This window comes from Thermobia domestica, chromosome 13 (genome assembly GCF_964235325.1).
Source record: "Thermobia domestica chromosome 13, izTheDome1.hap1.1, whole genome shotgun sequence".
Taxonomy (NCBI): domain Eukaryota; kingdom Metazoa; phylum Arthropoda; class Insecta; order Zygentoma; family Lepismatidae; genus Thermobia; species Thermobia domestica.
This window is the reverse complement of record NC_137466.1, coordinates 205,277,052-205,295,611: the sequence shown is the minus strand read 5'-3', so window position 1 is coordinate 205,295,611 and position 18,560 is coordinate 205,277,052. Positions and strand designations below refer to the sequence as shown.

The following is an 18,560-nucleotide window of genomic DNA, read 5'->3' as shown; positions in this document are numbered from 1 at the left end:
GTTCTTGTCAATATCTGATTTAAGGTGTGCAAAACGTTAGTACCTCACTCCCTGTGTGCGCCAACACATATTACACGTTGTTTCTCGAGAAGTTTGCAACACTGATCTGCGTTTACAATCTCTTTTGTCTTTATTTTCATTGTTGCTTCAAATGATGATATCCAATTTAGGTTATACTATATACAAAAACAAAACTTTCTCTTGGGTTGGCAACGCTGTTCATCCAATGATGTTTGTCCATGCACGAGCGATGTCGTTCTTCCTCTAGTTCCTTCGCGCAAAGTTTCCTTTCTCTGTCTCTTTTAGTTCCACCGTTATCACGGGTTAGAAATTATAAATTATATTATAATATGAAAACGTCATTTCAAGACTTTGTCGACAAATCGGCACGGGTTAAGGTTCTCATAGAGAGCTGCTATTTCACTAATGCGTGTTTACGGTCACATAGAAGACATTTTGGGGGTGTGCGTATCGCAACACGAAATTACCCAAAATAAGGGATACCCTAATATATATAAAGTGACTATTTAGGGTTGGAGCTAGGAATGGAGGATTGCGATCGGCTGATAGATATTCTGGCTTCTGATTGGATGTTGTCCAATCAAGAGCTAGCATTTCCCTCAGCCAATCAGAGCCAACATTTTCCTTAGCTAATCAGCAGTCAGCATTTTCCTTAGCCAATCAGAAGCCAGCATCACAATTCCTGAAAATAAATGCAATGTCTGCATTCGAAATGTCGGATGTCAATAATCTTCACCTGGCAGATAACTCGAGAACACTTACTAAAACCACGTCGCCAGGAAAATTTCAATTCTTTCCTCACATTTTTTAAAAATTATACCTCTAACAAGTTACCTCCAATTTCTTTAGCGCCATGGTAAGAAAATAAGAGAAAACATGTTGATAATAATCAGATGTTTAATTGGATAGTAATGTACCACTCAATTCAGATACTTCAAAAATATAGTGTTACATAAATGCACCACCTCGTCTCAACCCCTCGCACAATTCTTACATAAAAACAGCCAGTACTAAAGACCCTAAATAGGACCAACAACAAATGAAAAAAAGAAACAGTAACAAAAACTTCTGAATATAATTCATAACTTCCAAATTAAAATTAACTAAAATGGAAATAATTTTCTACATGAATCACACTATCATTATTAGAAGTACTACTAGTAAAAGTAATAATAATAGAAATAGCGTTGTTTTATTTAAGTTCAAATTTATGTTATAAAACTTGTTCAGTGCCAGTGTGGCCACTTCATACTAATATTTAGATTTTTCTTTTGATTTAGTTTATAGGTTAGGAAGATAATTAGCTTTAGTTACCAATTAGAAGTGCATTTATTTTCTCTTGTTTGCTAGTGGTTGGTTAGCAACAAATTTAGTGATAAGGTCCAATGCCCAGACAGGCTGATCGGCCGGAACCATATGACCAGCATTACGCACCATAACCTCGGTGAAATTTCCTGCTGATTTCACATATCCAGCTAAATCATTCCCCACAAACCAAATATTACGCTCAGCGTTTTTGTACTCCTCAGCGGCGCTGAAGTTCATGCTTTGATAGAAGTTTAGAGTGAGAGGGTAGGCAAGAATGATGTCCAGCTGTCCACTATAATACATGACACGGTAATTATCTACCAGAACTTCTACCCAAGGCCTTACTGACTGCATGAAGTCGTCGATTAAGTTGTCGTAAACGGTTCCATCACCATCAGAGTAAGTTCGATTGCCAACGTGTATCGCTCTGCGTACTGTCGCTTGTTGAACGTACTCATCGAAATAATTACTCGCTGGATCTTCGTAAACATATAGGTAATTGTAATAGTTTGTAAAACCTGCTGCAGATATACCTGCGAAGAAGGCTGCGTTATAGGCCTGAAATACAAAGAAGAATAGTTAAATAGTCAAGTAGAAAAATAGTCAGGTGTTAACATTCCAAAAGTTTAGGTTGACGTAAGTAGGAATGTGTTTGCAAAAAGTAGTCAACTTTGCGATGAACCTTTAAAACAAGGGCAAAATAACTAGTTATATAGCCAAGCTGTACAGTGGTTAACTTGCAAGGATTTCTCAATAGTAAATTAACATAAATAGAAAGCAGAGTTATGTTGTACTTGCCGAAAGTTCTCAAATCTAGGCTAACTTAAGTAGGGCTAACTAGTTAGTTATAGAAGTAATCAACTTGCGAAAATACTTTAAAACTAGGCTAAAGACAAGTTTAGATATTCAACTTGCACGGATTCTTCAGAAATAAGTTAATATAAATAGCAAAGGAAATTACGTAAATGTTCAAATTGCAAAAAAAAAAAAAAAAAAAAAAAAAGTCCTGTAAACTAGGTTAACTTAAATAGATAACAAAGAAAGAAATTGATGATTAAACCTAAGTTAAAGTAATTAGATACATAGCCCAGATATAAATAAGAGTGATCAAGGTGAAAAATATCCTGAAACCTAGGCTAACTTATGCAGATGACTACTTGCAGAAGTTTCTCAACCTGCGAAGTTTCTTTTAAATTAAGTTGAATTAACTAAATATATATCCAAGTTGGCAAACTTGTAAGAATTCCTCAGAAGTTCATTAACTTAAACCAATAGCCGGCTGCGTTAGTTGTCAACCTTCAATCATTCCTTAAAAGCAAGTTAACATGAGCAGTATTCCAAGTTACACAATCCTTATATACCAGTACAAATATAAAAATGAAAGTCACTATGTTTGTAACTTATACTGCAATTGATACTACTTGTCCTTTCTGACAGTTCGCTGCGCGCACGTGGTGTTCAATGCTGTGTTGCCAGTTTTCGCGTCGGGCATTGAAACATGAAATTATTCACTTGCAAGTAAATCCTAGTTTTATAAAATTAAATGACACAAAAGAGAACTAAAACAAACTATACTCTCAATAACCAGCAGGTCCACTACTCAATTTGACATTTCACTAAGAAAGAATATGCATTTGTTTATATTCAAATTGGCAACGTGCGGAAAGAATGGAATGGTTAACATTGCAGAGCGAGAGAAATGAGCGACTATAATAGGCTGAACGTGCTGTTGCTATAGAAACAGTTCTTCTTTCCTTGCCTATTTTGAACACTTACAGAAGGAAAAACAGAAGAAAACAGCTGTCAGAAAGCACAAGTTGAATCAAATGGATTCTTTTTGTAATAACTCTTGAATCACCCTACCGATTTCTATCAAATTTTCAACATAGATGAGGTTCGGACCTGGGAATGATGTTATCATTTCACTTTGACTTACAACGTATATATATAACAACAATTCTTGAACCAGGAGCCCGATCTCGAACCCCACGTAGATGAGGTTTGGGTCTGGGATGTTTTTTATTATCTCACTTTGATGGTACAACTTAGGGGAGGAGATGAGATGATATTTAAAAATGATCTGGAATGGCCGATATTTGTATCGAATCATAGTTTTCGAGGTTGCTGAGATGAACAGTGAAACTTCCTATGCCGTTTAATTTCTAAATTCAGCCCCAATTACTGCTTCATGTCCAAAATTAAACGTACTCTTCCCGTGTGGAAATGGGTATTCTGCTAGTTTCTTACGTTAACTTAATTAATGTCACAAAAGATATAAATATTTCCCAGGTTTTTAAACTCTTAACATAAATATATATGTCATAAATAATATTTAAAGTGTGCCTACGTTAAATGCCTCCTCCCATTGTTCGTTCTCAGTGTATCTTCTTGTAATATCTTCTAACATTTTGATTTCATCTCTTGTGTTGGCATCTACCAATCCAATCTGATATAAATAGTCGCTATAATGAAGGACGGTGATTGGATCGCTATTCCCATTTCCAATGGCCAAACCTATAAGTATAGAAATGATAGACAATTATTCGTTACAATCAACACTCAAATTAAAAGATGCACTTCTAACTCTGCTCATAGATCCACAATGAAGAATATGATTAAATAAAAGCGTATTTATATTGATATATTATAACAAAAAGAAGCTCTCCTTACTGATATAGTGGCAAGATCATGTGCCATTAGTGCACAGCACTCGGGTTTGGTTCCCGGTGGGAAAGTATGGAATGCATTACGATGTTTCAGATTGCATCTTAAATTGTAGGTGTACGTATCATTTAGTGTTGGTACTGAAATGGGCACTAAAATTCAATAAACAAATAAACAACACAAGAGTTAGTTTTATTTTAGTTTAAATAAATACTTCTTTTACCTGCAAGATTCTTTCTGAAACTCTAGGAACTATTTCTCAAAAATTGTTATATATTTTAAGCTAATTAGATCAGCTGCAAAGTTCACGTATTATGACTTAAATCAATTAATGAAAGAAGTTTAATTTTCTGGTTCAATATTATTTATACTATTCCTGGGGATTATTGGCATTTATGGCCTTATGTCCGTCACGTATGAGGGATGGTATCTCTCGTCAAATACGCTATCCGGGAAAGGGGGAAAGAAGAAACCGCCCTACCTGTTTGTTAGGTACCATTCCATCTTTCGCCTGGTATGAATGAGGAAAACTCAGCAGAAATCTCACTAAAGATGCCTGGACTGAAAAAAAAAACTGTTACACATTTTTCAATGAGTGTCTCCACCGGGAATCGAACGCGGGAACCACTTCTTTGTCCATTTCTCGCCCATAGACAATTATTTTGACGTCAATGGAATAGATATGAAAAATCCCGTAAATCTTGGCAACTATTACGAAAATTCCCTATATCCCATTTCGAGAAATCATAGTCAAAACATCCCACAATATGGGATTTTTCCGACGGGTTAGCATTACCGATAATAACTAAAGCTATACTATCGTTTCCCAAACTGTATCATAAAGAAGTGTTTATTGCAAAATATGCAACGTACTAGTTATCTATAATATACAATATAACAACTTACCTTTAAGATTAATCTTCAAATCTGCAGTTGGATTATTCTCGTGTATTGTGTAACTTATAGCTGGTACATATTTTCCTGAAATAAATTAAAAATATAGATTGTAAAATGTTCAATGTAGTTACAACAAACAACTGTCAAATGTTAATATTATGTGATTGTAAAATTACCGCAGTGATCGACACAGTTTGCTAGTAAAATTAATACCTGTTGAAATGCGGGAATAATGGTCTCAAGAACAAGGGAAGCTACATTTGCCGCTTTTTCACTTTATGAAGATCATTGAAAAATTAAAACTAATTAGTCATAGACAAACATTACCAGCGTAAGGTTATTTAATTTATTACTAAAGACGTTACCGACTGATTTAAGTTTAAGAAGCATTTTAGGATTGTACACGGTTCGGTTTAGAGTCGGGAAACCCATTTTTTAAAGCACAATCGTCAGAGGATTACCGGTCCACAATAAACTGTTACGATATTCCAGGGGAGGATCCAGGACCGACTTCTGGGGGGAAGGGAGGTTGTCATAATGTTACTTTTAAGGGCTCCAAACTCTGGGATGGATTTTATTTATATGTGTAAAACAAGAAAGTTTCTTCTTCTGGGGGGCAGATAGCTCCGCTGGATCCGCCCCTTTGGTATTCTCTCAAAATAATCAACTAGGGTGAAGGTAGACTACTTACTTCTTCTTACTAGCTTTCATTTAAAAAAAAAATAAATTTAATATATAAGAGAACATCTGTTTGTAAACCTCATCATCACTACGCAAAACTACATTAATTATCAATCTTGGTATGATGACCGCCTATTGCCTGCAACGTGCAACGTGTAATAGAAAAAATATTTTTTGGAACTGTTGTTAAAAATTTGAGGGAAAGGCATTCGAGTAGATCGATCAGTAGGATTGTTTATTTGGATTTTACCTTCTAGTTCACCACTGAGGCTATATGAATCATAGACCCACAACCTATCGGAGAATACGAACCCCATGTTTCTCCCGTTGCCCTCCTTCCGTAGCGGTTTCCCTGAACAAAAGCAAATTTTGCAATTTAGTTTACGACAGTCCCCATGCCAGTTATAATTACTTGTTGCATCATTCTGCGTTGGACATGCGTTCAATCCGCAAATTTTGCGAAGACCATTACAAAACGAGAATCTAGGAATCGAATCCAGGTCCCTTACACCGAAGCGCAGACGCTAACCACATAACCATGAAATCACGAGGAAGTAGATCGAGGAAATGACATCTTTGAGTTTAACGTTTCATGATCTTTAGGCTAAGGGAGACGAGTCAATTATGATGGAAGAGATGGTGGAGTGAGAAAGTGGGAGAAAACGGGAGTACTCCGAGAAAACCCCGAGCACGATGTTGTCCACCACAAACTTACTTTTCGAGGGATTGAAACAGGGACCCCACGCACCAGAGGTAAGCACTCTAACACTGCCTTTCCATGATTAGATCAAGAAGATGGAAGTATAATATTGTGATGATCTCCACATCATAACAGGAAGCACAGTGCTACTGATTACAAACAATGAAGCAGACGAGAAGTCAATACGGGAGAAACCGAAGGAAGCCGAAAGGAGACGGACCTCACGAAAAGACCCGAAGAGGACAAATAAAAGAGGGACCACAGAAGGACCTGGTATCAGTCGACCAGCTGATTAACTAACCGTCACCTGCTCTGAGGTCGCATTGGACTAGGAGTACACCTTTCCTAAACCCTATGTCGCATGGGTCTAGGGATCCCAACTATAACTGAAAACCTTGCGAGGCAGCCGTGAGCTGAGGGGGTTATCCACAATCTCATCATAAATCTTGCCAATGTCCTGGATGCTGCCATGAGCGGAAGGGGCACCTGGCAAAACATCGATATTCCTTCATCTGGTCATTAAGGAAATACACTACTTATTCTTTGTAAATCAAAGACATTTGTAATTAGAACTTTGCAATAAAATGATGAAGGGGAAAAGACTCGCCCGGACCGTAATTTAGTCTCTACCTAGAAAATCATTTCAATATACAGACAAATAGAAAGGAGGTGGATTGTAAGAGTTCTGATTGGATTGATGTTCTTGAGATGGGATTCATCGATGGATTATCTTCTAGTGAATGTTTTTATTTCTTAAACTCTAGATTCAGTTAGTCCACAAGATATTTTCTTTTTCCATGTGACAAAGATAATTATTACGAGGAGGTTCAGAAATTAAGGTTACAAGTCCAATATGTCTGGAGTTTCGTCTGTTATAGAGCAATGACGAGTGTACAGTAATTGTAATATATGGAGTTGGCATCTCTGCAAAGTTTTAGCCACCCGTCGCCTGCGGCACTAGTTGTAGGTAAACACAAATGACGACTCGCTTGGAAAACTGGTCTTGCGAAGAACTCCGCTCAGTTATTCGATTTCTGAGGGCGAAACATGTAACTGCGGCTGAAACTCACCAGCAAGGAATCTGGTAGAAGTTTACGGAGAGACTGTAATCTCTCATCAGCATGTCGCAGAGTTCTGTCTAAAGTTTGCAGCTGGTAGAGAAAACGTCACAGACTAGGTGTGCAGTGGCCAATCCAGTACGGGATCAACACGTTTGAACACAGCTCGCGTGGCAAAACTGATTCAGGACCACAGGCGGATCACGTTACGGCATTTGGTCGCACTTTCACGCCTTCTCGCACTTGAAAGAGCACCTAGGAGTCCGTCACTTTGCCTCACGCAAAGGAGGTGAAACACTTGGTGACAAGGTGACAGGGACAGGATTTTTTTTTTTTTTTACCAGGAGGGAATTTTCAAACTCATAACACAATACGATAAATTCCTCAACCGATATGGAGACTATGTTAAAAAAAATAACCCAATGTATGTACTATCTGGTATTGGCTGTATTGGTTGTATGAAATAATATATACACGTTTCACTGCAGGCTTTGTAACCTTACTTTTTGATCAGTCCTCGTGTTTCTATTTTCTTAAATTTTCTTCTATTTTTTAAATTTTCTTCCTTGTAATTATAGTACATGTCTCAGTATCTTAAGTTTAATATTAACATTTTAGTACAAATTATTTTTTAAACAACCCATTGCTCCCAGTTTACATGAAATGATTTAATTTGTGATTCATAAACCAACAAATCGTTATTTATTTGAAATGATGCACTAAAACATTATACAGTATTTAGAATTCTGTGGGTACATGCAAGAACCTGATACGTTACAATTAAAGTATTTTGAAATAAAGAGCTGCAAAGTTTTCGGGCTATAATACCTACATTAACTGCTTTGATCATTACATTTTCGTTTCAATATTTAGTAAATGATCATGACAGAATGTCCAGAAATCGCTGTCTGGTTATATGCGAAAATATTACGTACACAATTGTTTGAAAGAAAAATGGCACTTTCGACAGACAGTTCTTAGCGTGCATGAACCTGATATGTTACATGATGATGACACTAGTTTCGATTGTCACCAGTTTCTTCCTCTGCTAGCGTTTCTATTTCGCTTTCTACATCTAGACCTCTTTCGGTATGTTGACCTGCAGAAAGCTGTAACTTTTTTGGCGGTAAAGCAACACTCTGAATATGCGTGACATTCAAATCGTTCTCAACAGGTTTCTTTTGCACTCAAGTAGAACATTTATCCTAACCGCTCATAAATAACATTCTAAACAAACCATAAACGGCACGAGTGTAATGTCTATAGACGGGCTGCTGCCATCGGTAAACTTATACAAAAAATTAGTATATTTTGCTAATATATCAATAACAATGGTAATACAATAATATAGAAAATGTTAAAAAGTCATTTTAAACTAAATCCAACATATTAAATATGGAGCTATAAAGATTATACAATGTGTTCACTAAGTTTGTACATGGCTTTCTGTACAAGAAGGTAAAAAATGCAACAAGGTTTTTCTTCTACCAGCTCAATCGAAAGACTATCCTCAACTAGAAGTACTTGTTGATTTATCTCTCTTATGTAATAAGGAAACATGTGACTTACTTTAATGCTGTTCAGCTTCCTTTTAAGCAGTGTGAAGATTTGGTTGCGCTGACTTTACTTCCGTTGTAGCCTCGCACTTCTGGTGGACCGTCTCATATAGCCTCGCTGCTGAAAGGGACGTTAAACTCAAAATCAACTCAACTCAGCAGTTCTGGTGGAATATAAGTAAGAAACTTTCGCAAATCCTTTACTTTCGCAGCAGACAAGTTTCTTCATCCGAAATACAGAGCAAGCAATTCCTAGAGATGTGGGTGCTGGCCACTCCCGGCGATGATGACTTTTTGCCATTTAGTTATATCGGAGAGTAAGCGATATGGACAATTCCAGATTCCACCTTCGTAATTCTAATTTTGCAAGTTTTCTGTATGTAAACTAGTTCACCCTAAACACACTCTTTGTGGAAGACTAATGATGAAATAGGAGGAGCAAGGGGAAAGAACATATTTCTCGTCATTTCTGTTACTTGGAAAGATCTGACTCTTTTTGAAGTCCTAATGAAGTCGGCCCATATGTGGAATGTATACTGCTGTTGTAAACCTTTATTTCTTTTCAATCCCTGTTACAAAATAGGAAAGTTCGACCAGGTAACATAAAATTGTGTTGTGCATCATTAAAAGTCCACTACAATGTCCTTTGCATCAAGAGAGGGAACAGTAGAATGCAGCATAAACATATCATGTTCTTGTACGCTACAAGCGTTAATTCTAATTCCTGATACGATGTGCAGCTCAGCTTTTGGTGGACTTGTAAACTTCCAACAACTCTGATTTTTTTTTTACAAGAAGTCGAATTACCTCTGGAGCCTTCATGAATGGCGATAACTCACTTTTCACAAAAATGTCACATATCAGGTTCTTGCATGCACCCACAGAATTGTTCTTATTTGTATATTTCTTACAATGCATAGTAGCTAGTGTATTAACGCAATATTATTTTATTTTCTATAATTAACAGCATCCAAGTTGACTGCAGTTCACTGGCGCCCAAAGAAGTGAAAGTGTGCATTCGTGGTGTATAAAATAGCACGAGCACACAATATCCACTGCTGCGTTGCCACATTTTGATATTTAACATTACACACACACACACATATATATATATATATATATATATATATATATATATATATTTGAAGTTAGGCTCTTTTTGTTGCATGAAAAGTAAATATCAAGAAGTATGCTACACAACTATTGCATTAAAACATTTCAAACAAAAAAATTGAAACTAAACATTTTGATACAAAATTTTCAAACTTAAAAATTTCGAACAAAAATTTTGAAACGAAAAATTTCCAAACAAAAATTTCGAAACAAAACTTTAAAACAAAAACTTTTCAAACAAAATTTCAAACTAAAACATTTAAAACAAAAAAAAATTGAGACCAAACATTTTGAAACAAAAGTTTCAAACTTAAAAATTTCAAACAAAAATTTGGAAACTAAAAATTTTCAAACAAAAATTTAGAAAAAAATTTCAAACAAAATTTTGAAACGAAAGATTTTTCAAACAAAATTTTCAAACTAAAAATTTCGAAGAAAAAATTTTGAAACTAAAAATGTTTCAGTTCCTTAGAATTAATGTAAACCAATTGTTTACCTTAGAAAGAAATAAGTAAAACCAGCTGTGGTCTAGAAACGTATTATTCCGTAACCCAAACTTAAGGAGTACCGCAACAAATTTCGAAAAGGAGCATTAAAGGAAATGAATCCCTGTACACTATCATACATTCATAAACCTTATGAAGGCCAATAACACCTTCCACATCGTACAACGTATTGCTTACGTTTATATTTTGGTATTTCTTTTACCCATAGGCGGGAATAATAAAGACCAATGAGATGTATATTACGTAATTTCATTTTGACAATTCTCAAATTTAAGCAGTGATCCTACAAAGCTTAAGACGAAAACGTATCAATGTACTAATAGCATGGATCCCTATATAAGATAATAAAATCCCATCATAGTTCAATAAATGACCATGTGACCATACTAATATTTGACGATGATTTACCCAAAGAATGGGATACGCTGAATTACCCAATTTTCTACAACGACACATATTCGTATTCTAAGAACAATTACCAATTATTGATTTGAAAATTCCCAAAATTTAATGGTGAAGGAATGTACCCCTCCCAAAATTTAAGATTGGTGCACAAATATACCTGTGTCTTACGAAAAGTAATAAACCCTGTTCTCATATAAGATAATAAATCCGTATCCAAGAACGTAAAATAGGTCAATAACCTTCGAAATTTGAATATTTGGCAATTTTTATACTAATAAGAGAGAACGAAATAGATACCAAAATTTACAATGGGTCCTAGAGAACGTTTACCGAATTTTGTTATTTCGTAATTCCCAAAATTAAGAAATGGTTCTATGTACCCCAACAAAATTTAAAAAGGAAGCATCAAATAATACATGTACTATAAAGGAAATGAACTCCTGTACACACTCATATAACGTGTTAAATCCTTATCAAAGGGGTGTCAATCATTTTTGACAAATTTTTACCCATGAAAGGGGACGAGATTTATGAGGGTATTTATTTGGGCTCTGTAGACTTCCTATTATAACAAATTTCTAAAATTTAAGGAGTGAGCCAATGTATCTCTTCTAAAATTTTCAATGTACACTCATGTCCAAAATAATTGTCGCATATCTATAACTGTCTTCTTGTAAGAATATAATTTGATAATGATGTTGCAGGTCACTTTTAATACTGATACTATGTGTATAATCGGAAAATGTATATTTGTGGTAAATTTCATAGAGAAAGAATTATAAATACGAAAATTAGAATGAGTAAAACAAAATCTTGCTAAATGGAGAAGAAAGTTTTATTTTCGTGTTATTGTTCTTATTGACTGCTCTTTTGACATGAAATTTGCCACATACATGTCTTTGCCAATTATACACATACTAACATTTAAGAAATACCGGGCGAATCCGTTATCAAATTATATTCCTAGAACAACATATTTAAAGATATGCGACAATAATTGTGGACATGAGTGTACCTATATCTTAAGAAAGAGAATAGACCTCTGCACACGTCTTATATAAGCACATAAGGTAATAAGACTTCATAAAAGGGAATACATTTTGTCAATAAACCAACACGTGGTCGTACTCATTTTTGGCAATTTTTTTAACCGTAATAGGAAACGAGATAAACAATCGAAATTTGTAGTGATACATGTTAGGGTCCTATACTATAATACCAAATTTTCAAATTGGACAATTTCCAAAATTTAAGGTGTGGGCCAATGTACGCCTCCCAAATTTTGAAAGGGTTGCACCAATGTACCTATATTTTAAGAAAGAGAATAAACCCCTGTACATGCCCTATAATCATATAATGTAATAAGACTTTATCAAAGGAATAAATTGGGTCAATAAGCCCCGAAATTTGAATATTTTTCAATTTTTTACCAGTGAAAGGAACGAGAGGTATCACCCAAATTTATAGTGGTACATGTTGGTGTTCTATACTACTATACCAAATTTTTCAATTTGACAACTTGCAAAATTTAAGGGGTGGTCCAATGTACCCCTCTCAAATTTTAAGAAGGTTAATCCAATGTATCCGTGTTTTATGAAAGGGAATGGGCCCCTGTACACACCCATATAACCGTATAAGGTAATAGAATTTCATCAAAGGGAATAAATTAGGCCAAAATATTTAACCCGTGGTACAACGTACTGTTTACTTTTATATTTTGGCAATTTTTTACCCCTAAAAGGGAACGATATGGATCACTCAAATTTATAGTGATATATATTAAGGTCGTATACTATATCAAATTTTTAAAATTGGCAATTTCCAAAATTTAAGTGGTGGACGAAGGTACTTTTCCCATATTTTTAGAGGAGTGCACCAATGTACCCATGTCTTATGAAAGAGAATGCACCCCTATACAGGCCCATAGAACTATATAAAGTAATAAGATCTCATCAAAAGGGCATAATTTGGGTCAAAAACCTCCGATATTTTAATTTTTGGCAATTTTTTTACTCATAAAAGGGAACGGGATAAGCCCCGAATACTTATAGAGGTACATACCCTGGTCCTAGGCTACCATACCAAATTTTTAGATTTGGCAATTTCCAAAATTTAAGCTTGTAGTCCTATGTACCACTGCTAAAATTTAGGGGTGGGCCAAGGTACCCCTGCCAAAATCTGGACGGGATGGTCCTAAGTTCCCTTAGGTTATTGACTCTGGGCCAGAGACCATGGGTTCTGAGGCAGGGACCCAGGGGTCAAAAGTGAGACCAAATGACGCAATTACTAATGTTGCAATAAAATTATTCTTACCTGCATAGGATTCTCCAGTGACGAAGAAGTCATTATCCTGCAATTCTGGGAACATTGTGAAGAACTGGATAAGAGCAGCGTACAGATCTCTGCCAACTTCCGCTTGGCTTGTCACGTAGCCACCATCGTCTGTGAAACTATAACCTGAACATACATAAACAGAAAATGTCAATTTACATTTTTGGTAACTATGCAACATACATAAATATACAAAATGTATTTGCTGGGAATATCGATTAAAATGAAATATGTTTGATAGAAACTTGGGATAGAAGGTTAATGTAACCAAATACTACTCAAGAACTAAACATATCTGACGTTCAAACTGTACAGAGATTTCCGTTTTAATAAATTTTGCAATCCTGTGGACACTAACCATAAAATGTAACTATAACAACGTGATACGTAATCAAATAAAGTTAGTTGAATTCGTTCATCTAGTCGCTGCCTTAACATAGATTTCGGAGGAAATGTTATTCTGGCAACACTGTAATTTCTATGGATGGCAACACTGAAAATTCTTCAGGTTCATATTTTCTGTTGTAGAATAACATTATCTATGATTGTGGTAAGTTGCATTTCATTATCTCCTTTCACTTTGGAAAACAAACAAAAGAAAAATGGTAAGTTAGTTTCAATTCCACGTCTCATCTCTATAAGCGCGTCTTGCTGTTAAAATGGATGCGAAACTAATTAACCAACCAAAAAACGTACTATGTTCTCCACTTATGACCAAATATGTGTTACAGTTTTATTGAAAAACATCCGCTAAATAGTAAATATGAGGATGGATAGTTTCCTGGGAGAACTGGGCAGTGTATGGCAATTTATTAGTTTATTACAGGATATCTCAACCTGGGGGTCGGAAGATAAGCGGAAGAGATAAATATAATTAGAATCTAATTCCGGAAATATTTTTAAATATTATTTTGAATTTTGCTCTGATAGGCATATTTTTATTTTCATACATACTGTTAAGAACAACAAATATCTAGGTGTACTAAACATTTTCAACAAGTGCAGAGTTGTTTAGAAATCAATTTAAATGAAAGAGGTACGATATGAAACTAATGAGATTTACATATTGAAATACCAGAAAAATACAAATGCAACAAAACCTGCATATTGAAAATCAATTCAAATTGAAAGCCAATAAGATACCTGAGCACGGTGTGATTTCACTAGTGCGGCAATGTCCGGTTCAATCTTCGTCACACATATTATCAAGTCATTTAAAATACTCAATAACCTTTTTAACAACTGTCCAAATTTTAAAATTAAAATTAGAAATCACTTTTTTTTTATCATATGACCCAAAATTAAGGGAGTTATGAAGTTTTAAAATTTTCAAACGGCCTCCATTTTGAAACAATATGACGGATCGGATTTGTAATATGAATGAACTGACCACATTTGGTTTTAATCCGTCCGCTTTTAGGGAAGTTACTGTATCCACTATATATAAGAAACTGATTCTACTATTATAGAAATAGATAGATATCGTGAGATCTCCGCAATAGGTATATTAAAAGTCTTACACCCGCTTATTACAAACCAGAAATTATAAGGGGCTCGCTGGCAATAGGGTGTGATAAAATGGAGGTCGTGATAGGCATTACGTTGAGAACCACTGGCTTATTAATATGGTAATTTGTTAGTTTCTGGCAACCTGCAATTCTCGTAATGGTGATTAGATCAATGTTAAGAGAGGCAAATATAGAGTATTTCTATTGTCATGAACTCACCTGTTCCTACGGGATTGTCAATGTATATTACGTTGTGTTCGATATTCCAAGAATACTCATTTTCTACAAGAGTCATATCTTCAGTGACCTTGAAAGGACCACTTTCCCAAAACAACCCAAAGAGTGAAGAAGATCCTGGCCCTCCTTGTAGCCAAAGAAGAACTGGCGCATCTTCAGGATTTGTCTGCAACAACAAAACGAATATTAATATTAGTCCCATGTGGGGCACGGTGGCTCAGTAATAGAGCGATTACCTCTTGTGTGTGGGGTCCCTATTTCGATACCGACAAAAGTAAATTTGTGGTGGACAAGGTCGTGTGTGTGGGTTTTCTCGGGGTACTCCCGTTTCTCCTACATTTTCATTCCACTGTTTTTTATCATCATTCATCTGCCTTAATAACCCATCTCTCTTAGTCTAAAAGGCATAATCGTGGAAGGTGAAACTGAAAGATTCCATTGCATTTCATTTCATTTCATTAATATTAATCCCATCAGAAACCGAAACCCTAATCTTCCGTATTGACGATAAAACGCTGACTATTTATTTACAAGAAGTTATGGTCATGTATTGTGCAGCAAAACTGCTTCCACTTCAAAATTTCATTCGTCGATAACTAAAATATAGGATTTATTAGGAATTAGGAATGTCAATCATTATAAACTTAATCAGAAGAGCACGTGCTTTTTTGTGGGATAAAGTAAACTTGAATGGAAAAGATCTTACTATAAGGTTGCTGAGAATGACTTATGTTGGCTTCATTTTTTTTCTTTTTTTTTCTTTTTTTTTTTTTGGCCGAAACTTAAACTTCGGCTGTGTCCAGTCTCAACCAAGTTATGGAGGTTTATCTAAGAATACGATTAATGGACATCTTTCTAAGTTTAGTCCAAATTGATGGAGCTGTACAATTTCACCTCAGTTTCTGATTTTTCACTTGGTCAAATTTGGTCCAAAAATGAAATAGAAATTAAAGATTTTTCTTTAGTTTAACATTCCACGATCCTGCTCTTATGCTAGGGGAAACGGATGATTAAGCATGTAAATGATGATACGAGAATCGGTGGAATAAGAATGTGGGAGTACCACGAGAAAACCCATGAACATGATGTTGTCCACCACAAACTTACTTGGCTGGAGATCAAAGCACAGACCCCACACAATAGAAGTAAGCGCTCTACCACTGAGCCACCGTGTCCCCCCCCCTGGTATTTTCCAGTCTTAATTAGAAATATCATAAGTAATCTTATTGTCCGGCAGTGAACGTCATTCCACATTTATTCCAAATCGATCAGCCCATCTTTGGAAAGTAAACGTTCATGCGTCAAAAGTTCGAAGACTAAAATTTCACAGTCAACAATTCATAGATAACTAGATAATGAACAAGAAATTGAGAAACAAGACGTTTACAGATAAGAAGCTCAAACACAAAACATAACAGACGAAATATTTGTGAGCAAGAAAAAAAAATTCAATCATAAAAATTTCAAAGATAAGAAGTTAATAATTCGAAAGTTGACAGATAAGTTATGTAATAATTTAATTTAAAGGCTTGGTGGGCGCGGTGTCTCAGTGGCAGAGAGTTCACTTCCGGTGCTTGGGTCCCTGGTTCGATCCCAGCTAGCGCCGTGTGGACTTTATGGTGGACAAACACCATGCTCGTGGGTTTTCCCGGGGTTCTCCTGTTTCGTCCCACTCTCTTCATTCCACCATTTCATTCATTTCTCATCATCACCGTCTCCTTTAGCCTAACCGGCATAAGCATGGGACGTAAAACTGAAAGATTTAATTTCATTTTAATTTAAAGCCAAGACATTTAAGGACAATAAATTCACAGACACGTAGTTCATAGACAAGACACTTACGGTGAAGAAATTCAAAGCAAAACTTTCACAGACAAAAGGTTCATAAACAAAGAATTTAGAGGTAAGAATTTCACAGACCTAGTCAAGAAGTTCAGAGACAAAGGAGTACGCCACAGGTAAAAATTTCGCATACAAGAAATTTACAGACAATAAATTCACAGACACACGTAGTTCATAGAGAAGATATTTACGGTCAACAAGTTCAAAGCAAAATTTCAGACATAACCAAGTAGTTTTGAGACATAGAAATAAGCCACAGGCAAAAATTTCACATACAAAAAGTTTACGAACTAAAAAATTCACAGACAAGGAACGGATCGAAGACAGACGGACCCACCATAACAGCTCGCAACAGAAGATATAAGAAGTAAATTCTCACTCACTTGGGCAGGGAAATACCAGAAGAACATGTTGCCGTTGTATTCAGGATTAACAGTGAAAAAACCTGAATAACTGGGAATTCCTTCGATGCCAAGATCTCCTACCAGAGACAGATTACGGGCTTCTTCAATGTTTCCTGCTTCAATTAGTGGCGTCAGAATGAGAGGGTCACCAACGTCTTCTTGTACAGACACTTGTCTTACTTTACGATGTATACTGAATATTTTTCTTTGTTCCGGATATTTGTTCGAGTTTCCAAAGCATTGTGTAAAGCCCAAAAGAAGGAATAGAGCAAAAAGTAACTTGTAACGAATCGACATTGTAAAGGACCCTCTTTGTCAGTTAAACTCTAGATAAGCAACTAGCGTTTGATTCTATGTTCCGGCTATTTATGAACTTCTACTGTGAGTATTATCTATTTAATTATAATGCTACTTGTGACAATTCAGTTTTTGTGTCCAGAATTGCGTAATAGCAAAAGATATGATTTCAAGATTACAAACAATATAATGTAGACGATAGCTAAATGTTCGAAGCAAGTCCTATCAAAGATAAGAAATTCTCTCTATTATTATTATTATTATTATTATTATTATTATTATTATTATTATTATTATTATTATTATTATTATTATTATTATAAGGGCTGCAGAATGTTTTGATTTTCTCTTAGTTTGGATTACGTTTAGACGAGACATGAAACTATTTTTAGATCGATACAAGATCAGAAATTTTTAGAGCTCCTAGGCAACATTAGTTCACTCAAGTTCTAGAACTCAAACACTGTTTTAGTATTATATGATATATGACAAAAAAAGAAAAGCAACTTAAATTGATAAAGTGGTTTTCACGAACGTGAAGATTTGATTTGATTTTGGAAATAATGAAATGAAATTATTTTTTTAAAAATTTAACCTCTCTTGATTATGCCCTCAAGAGGCCTAATCACTGCGAAATTAAAATACCGCTAATTTTACAGTGATTATGTGATATCTTCAAATACATAAAATATCATTGGAAAGTGGAACAAGACCTCCCTAGACAATATTATTTTACGTGAGATACCGTAATACGAGTAATAACTACGAGTAATTACGAGTAATAACTACAGAAAACGCGAACAACCGATTCAGAAAACACATACTGTAGCTATATGCTACAGGAGCAGCTCGATTCACACGGATTGCATAAAACACTGGGAACACAGTCACTTCAGTGGCATTTTTACTGACGCCAAGAAATTCGAGTGAAAGATGTAATGATTTCCCCCCTTTTTACATTCTATAAAAGAATTCAAGTAGTGCCGGTACTTGTGCAAGGCTCTTGCGCAAGAGTCTTGGTCTTTGTCTTGG

General features: G+C 35.3%; 1 protein-coding gene across 1 annotated transcript; it reads right to left on the bottom strand.

Annotated features, from left to right (window-relative positions):
* Nucleotides 1-906: 906 nt before the first annotated feature.
* Nucleotides 907-17,580, bottom strand: LOC145667464 (venom serine carboxypeptidase-like). The gene is made up of 6 exons (XM_081734941.1): nucleotides 17,211-17,580; nucleotides 14,968-15,151; nucleotides 13,223-13,366; nucleotides 4,900-4,974; nucleotides 3,677-3,843; nucleotides 907-1,887 (listed from the first exon to the last, which is right to left on the bottom strand). Exons 1-6 carry the CDS (start codon nucleotides 17,526-17,528, stop codon nucleotides 1,351-1,353), a joined length of 1,425 nt encoding a protein of 474 aa, XP_081591067.1. The 5' UTR covers nucleotides 17,529-17,580; the 3' UTR covers nucleotides 907-1,350.
* Nucleotides 17,581-18,560: the final 980 nt, after the last annotated feature.

Bases quoted from the DNA above. Each gene is read 5' to 3' on its own strand.
- LOC145667464 (XM_081734941.1), bottom strand. From the start codon at position 17,528: ATGTCGATTCGTTACAAGTTACTTTTTGCTCTATTCCTTCTTTTGGGC. The intron at 4,975-13,222 runs GTAAGAATAATT...AATTTATTTCAG, and splicing joins CACTGGAGAATCCTATGCAG to GAAAATATGTACCAGCTATA. The intron at 1,888-3,676 runs GTAGGCACACTT...TTTGTATTTCAG, and splicing joins AATGGGAGGAGGCATTTAAC to GCCTATAACGCAGCCTTCTT.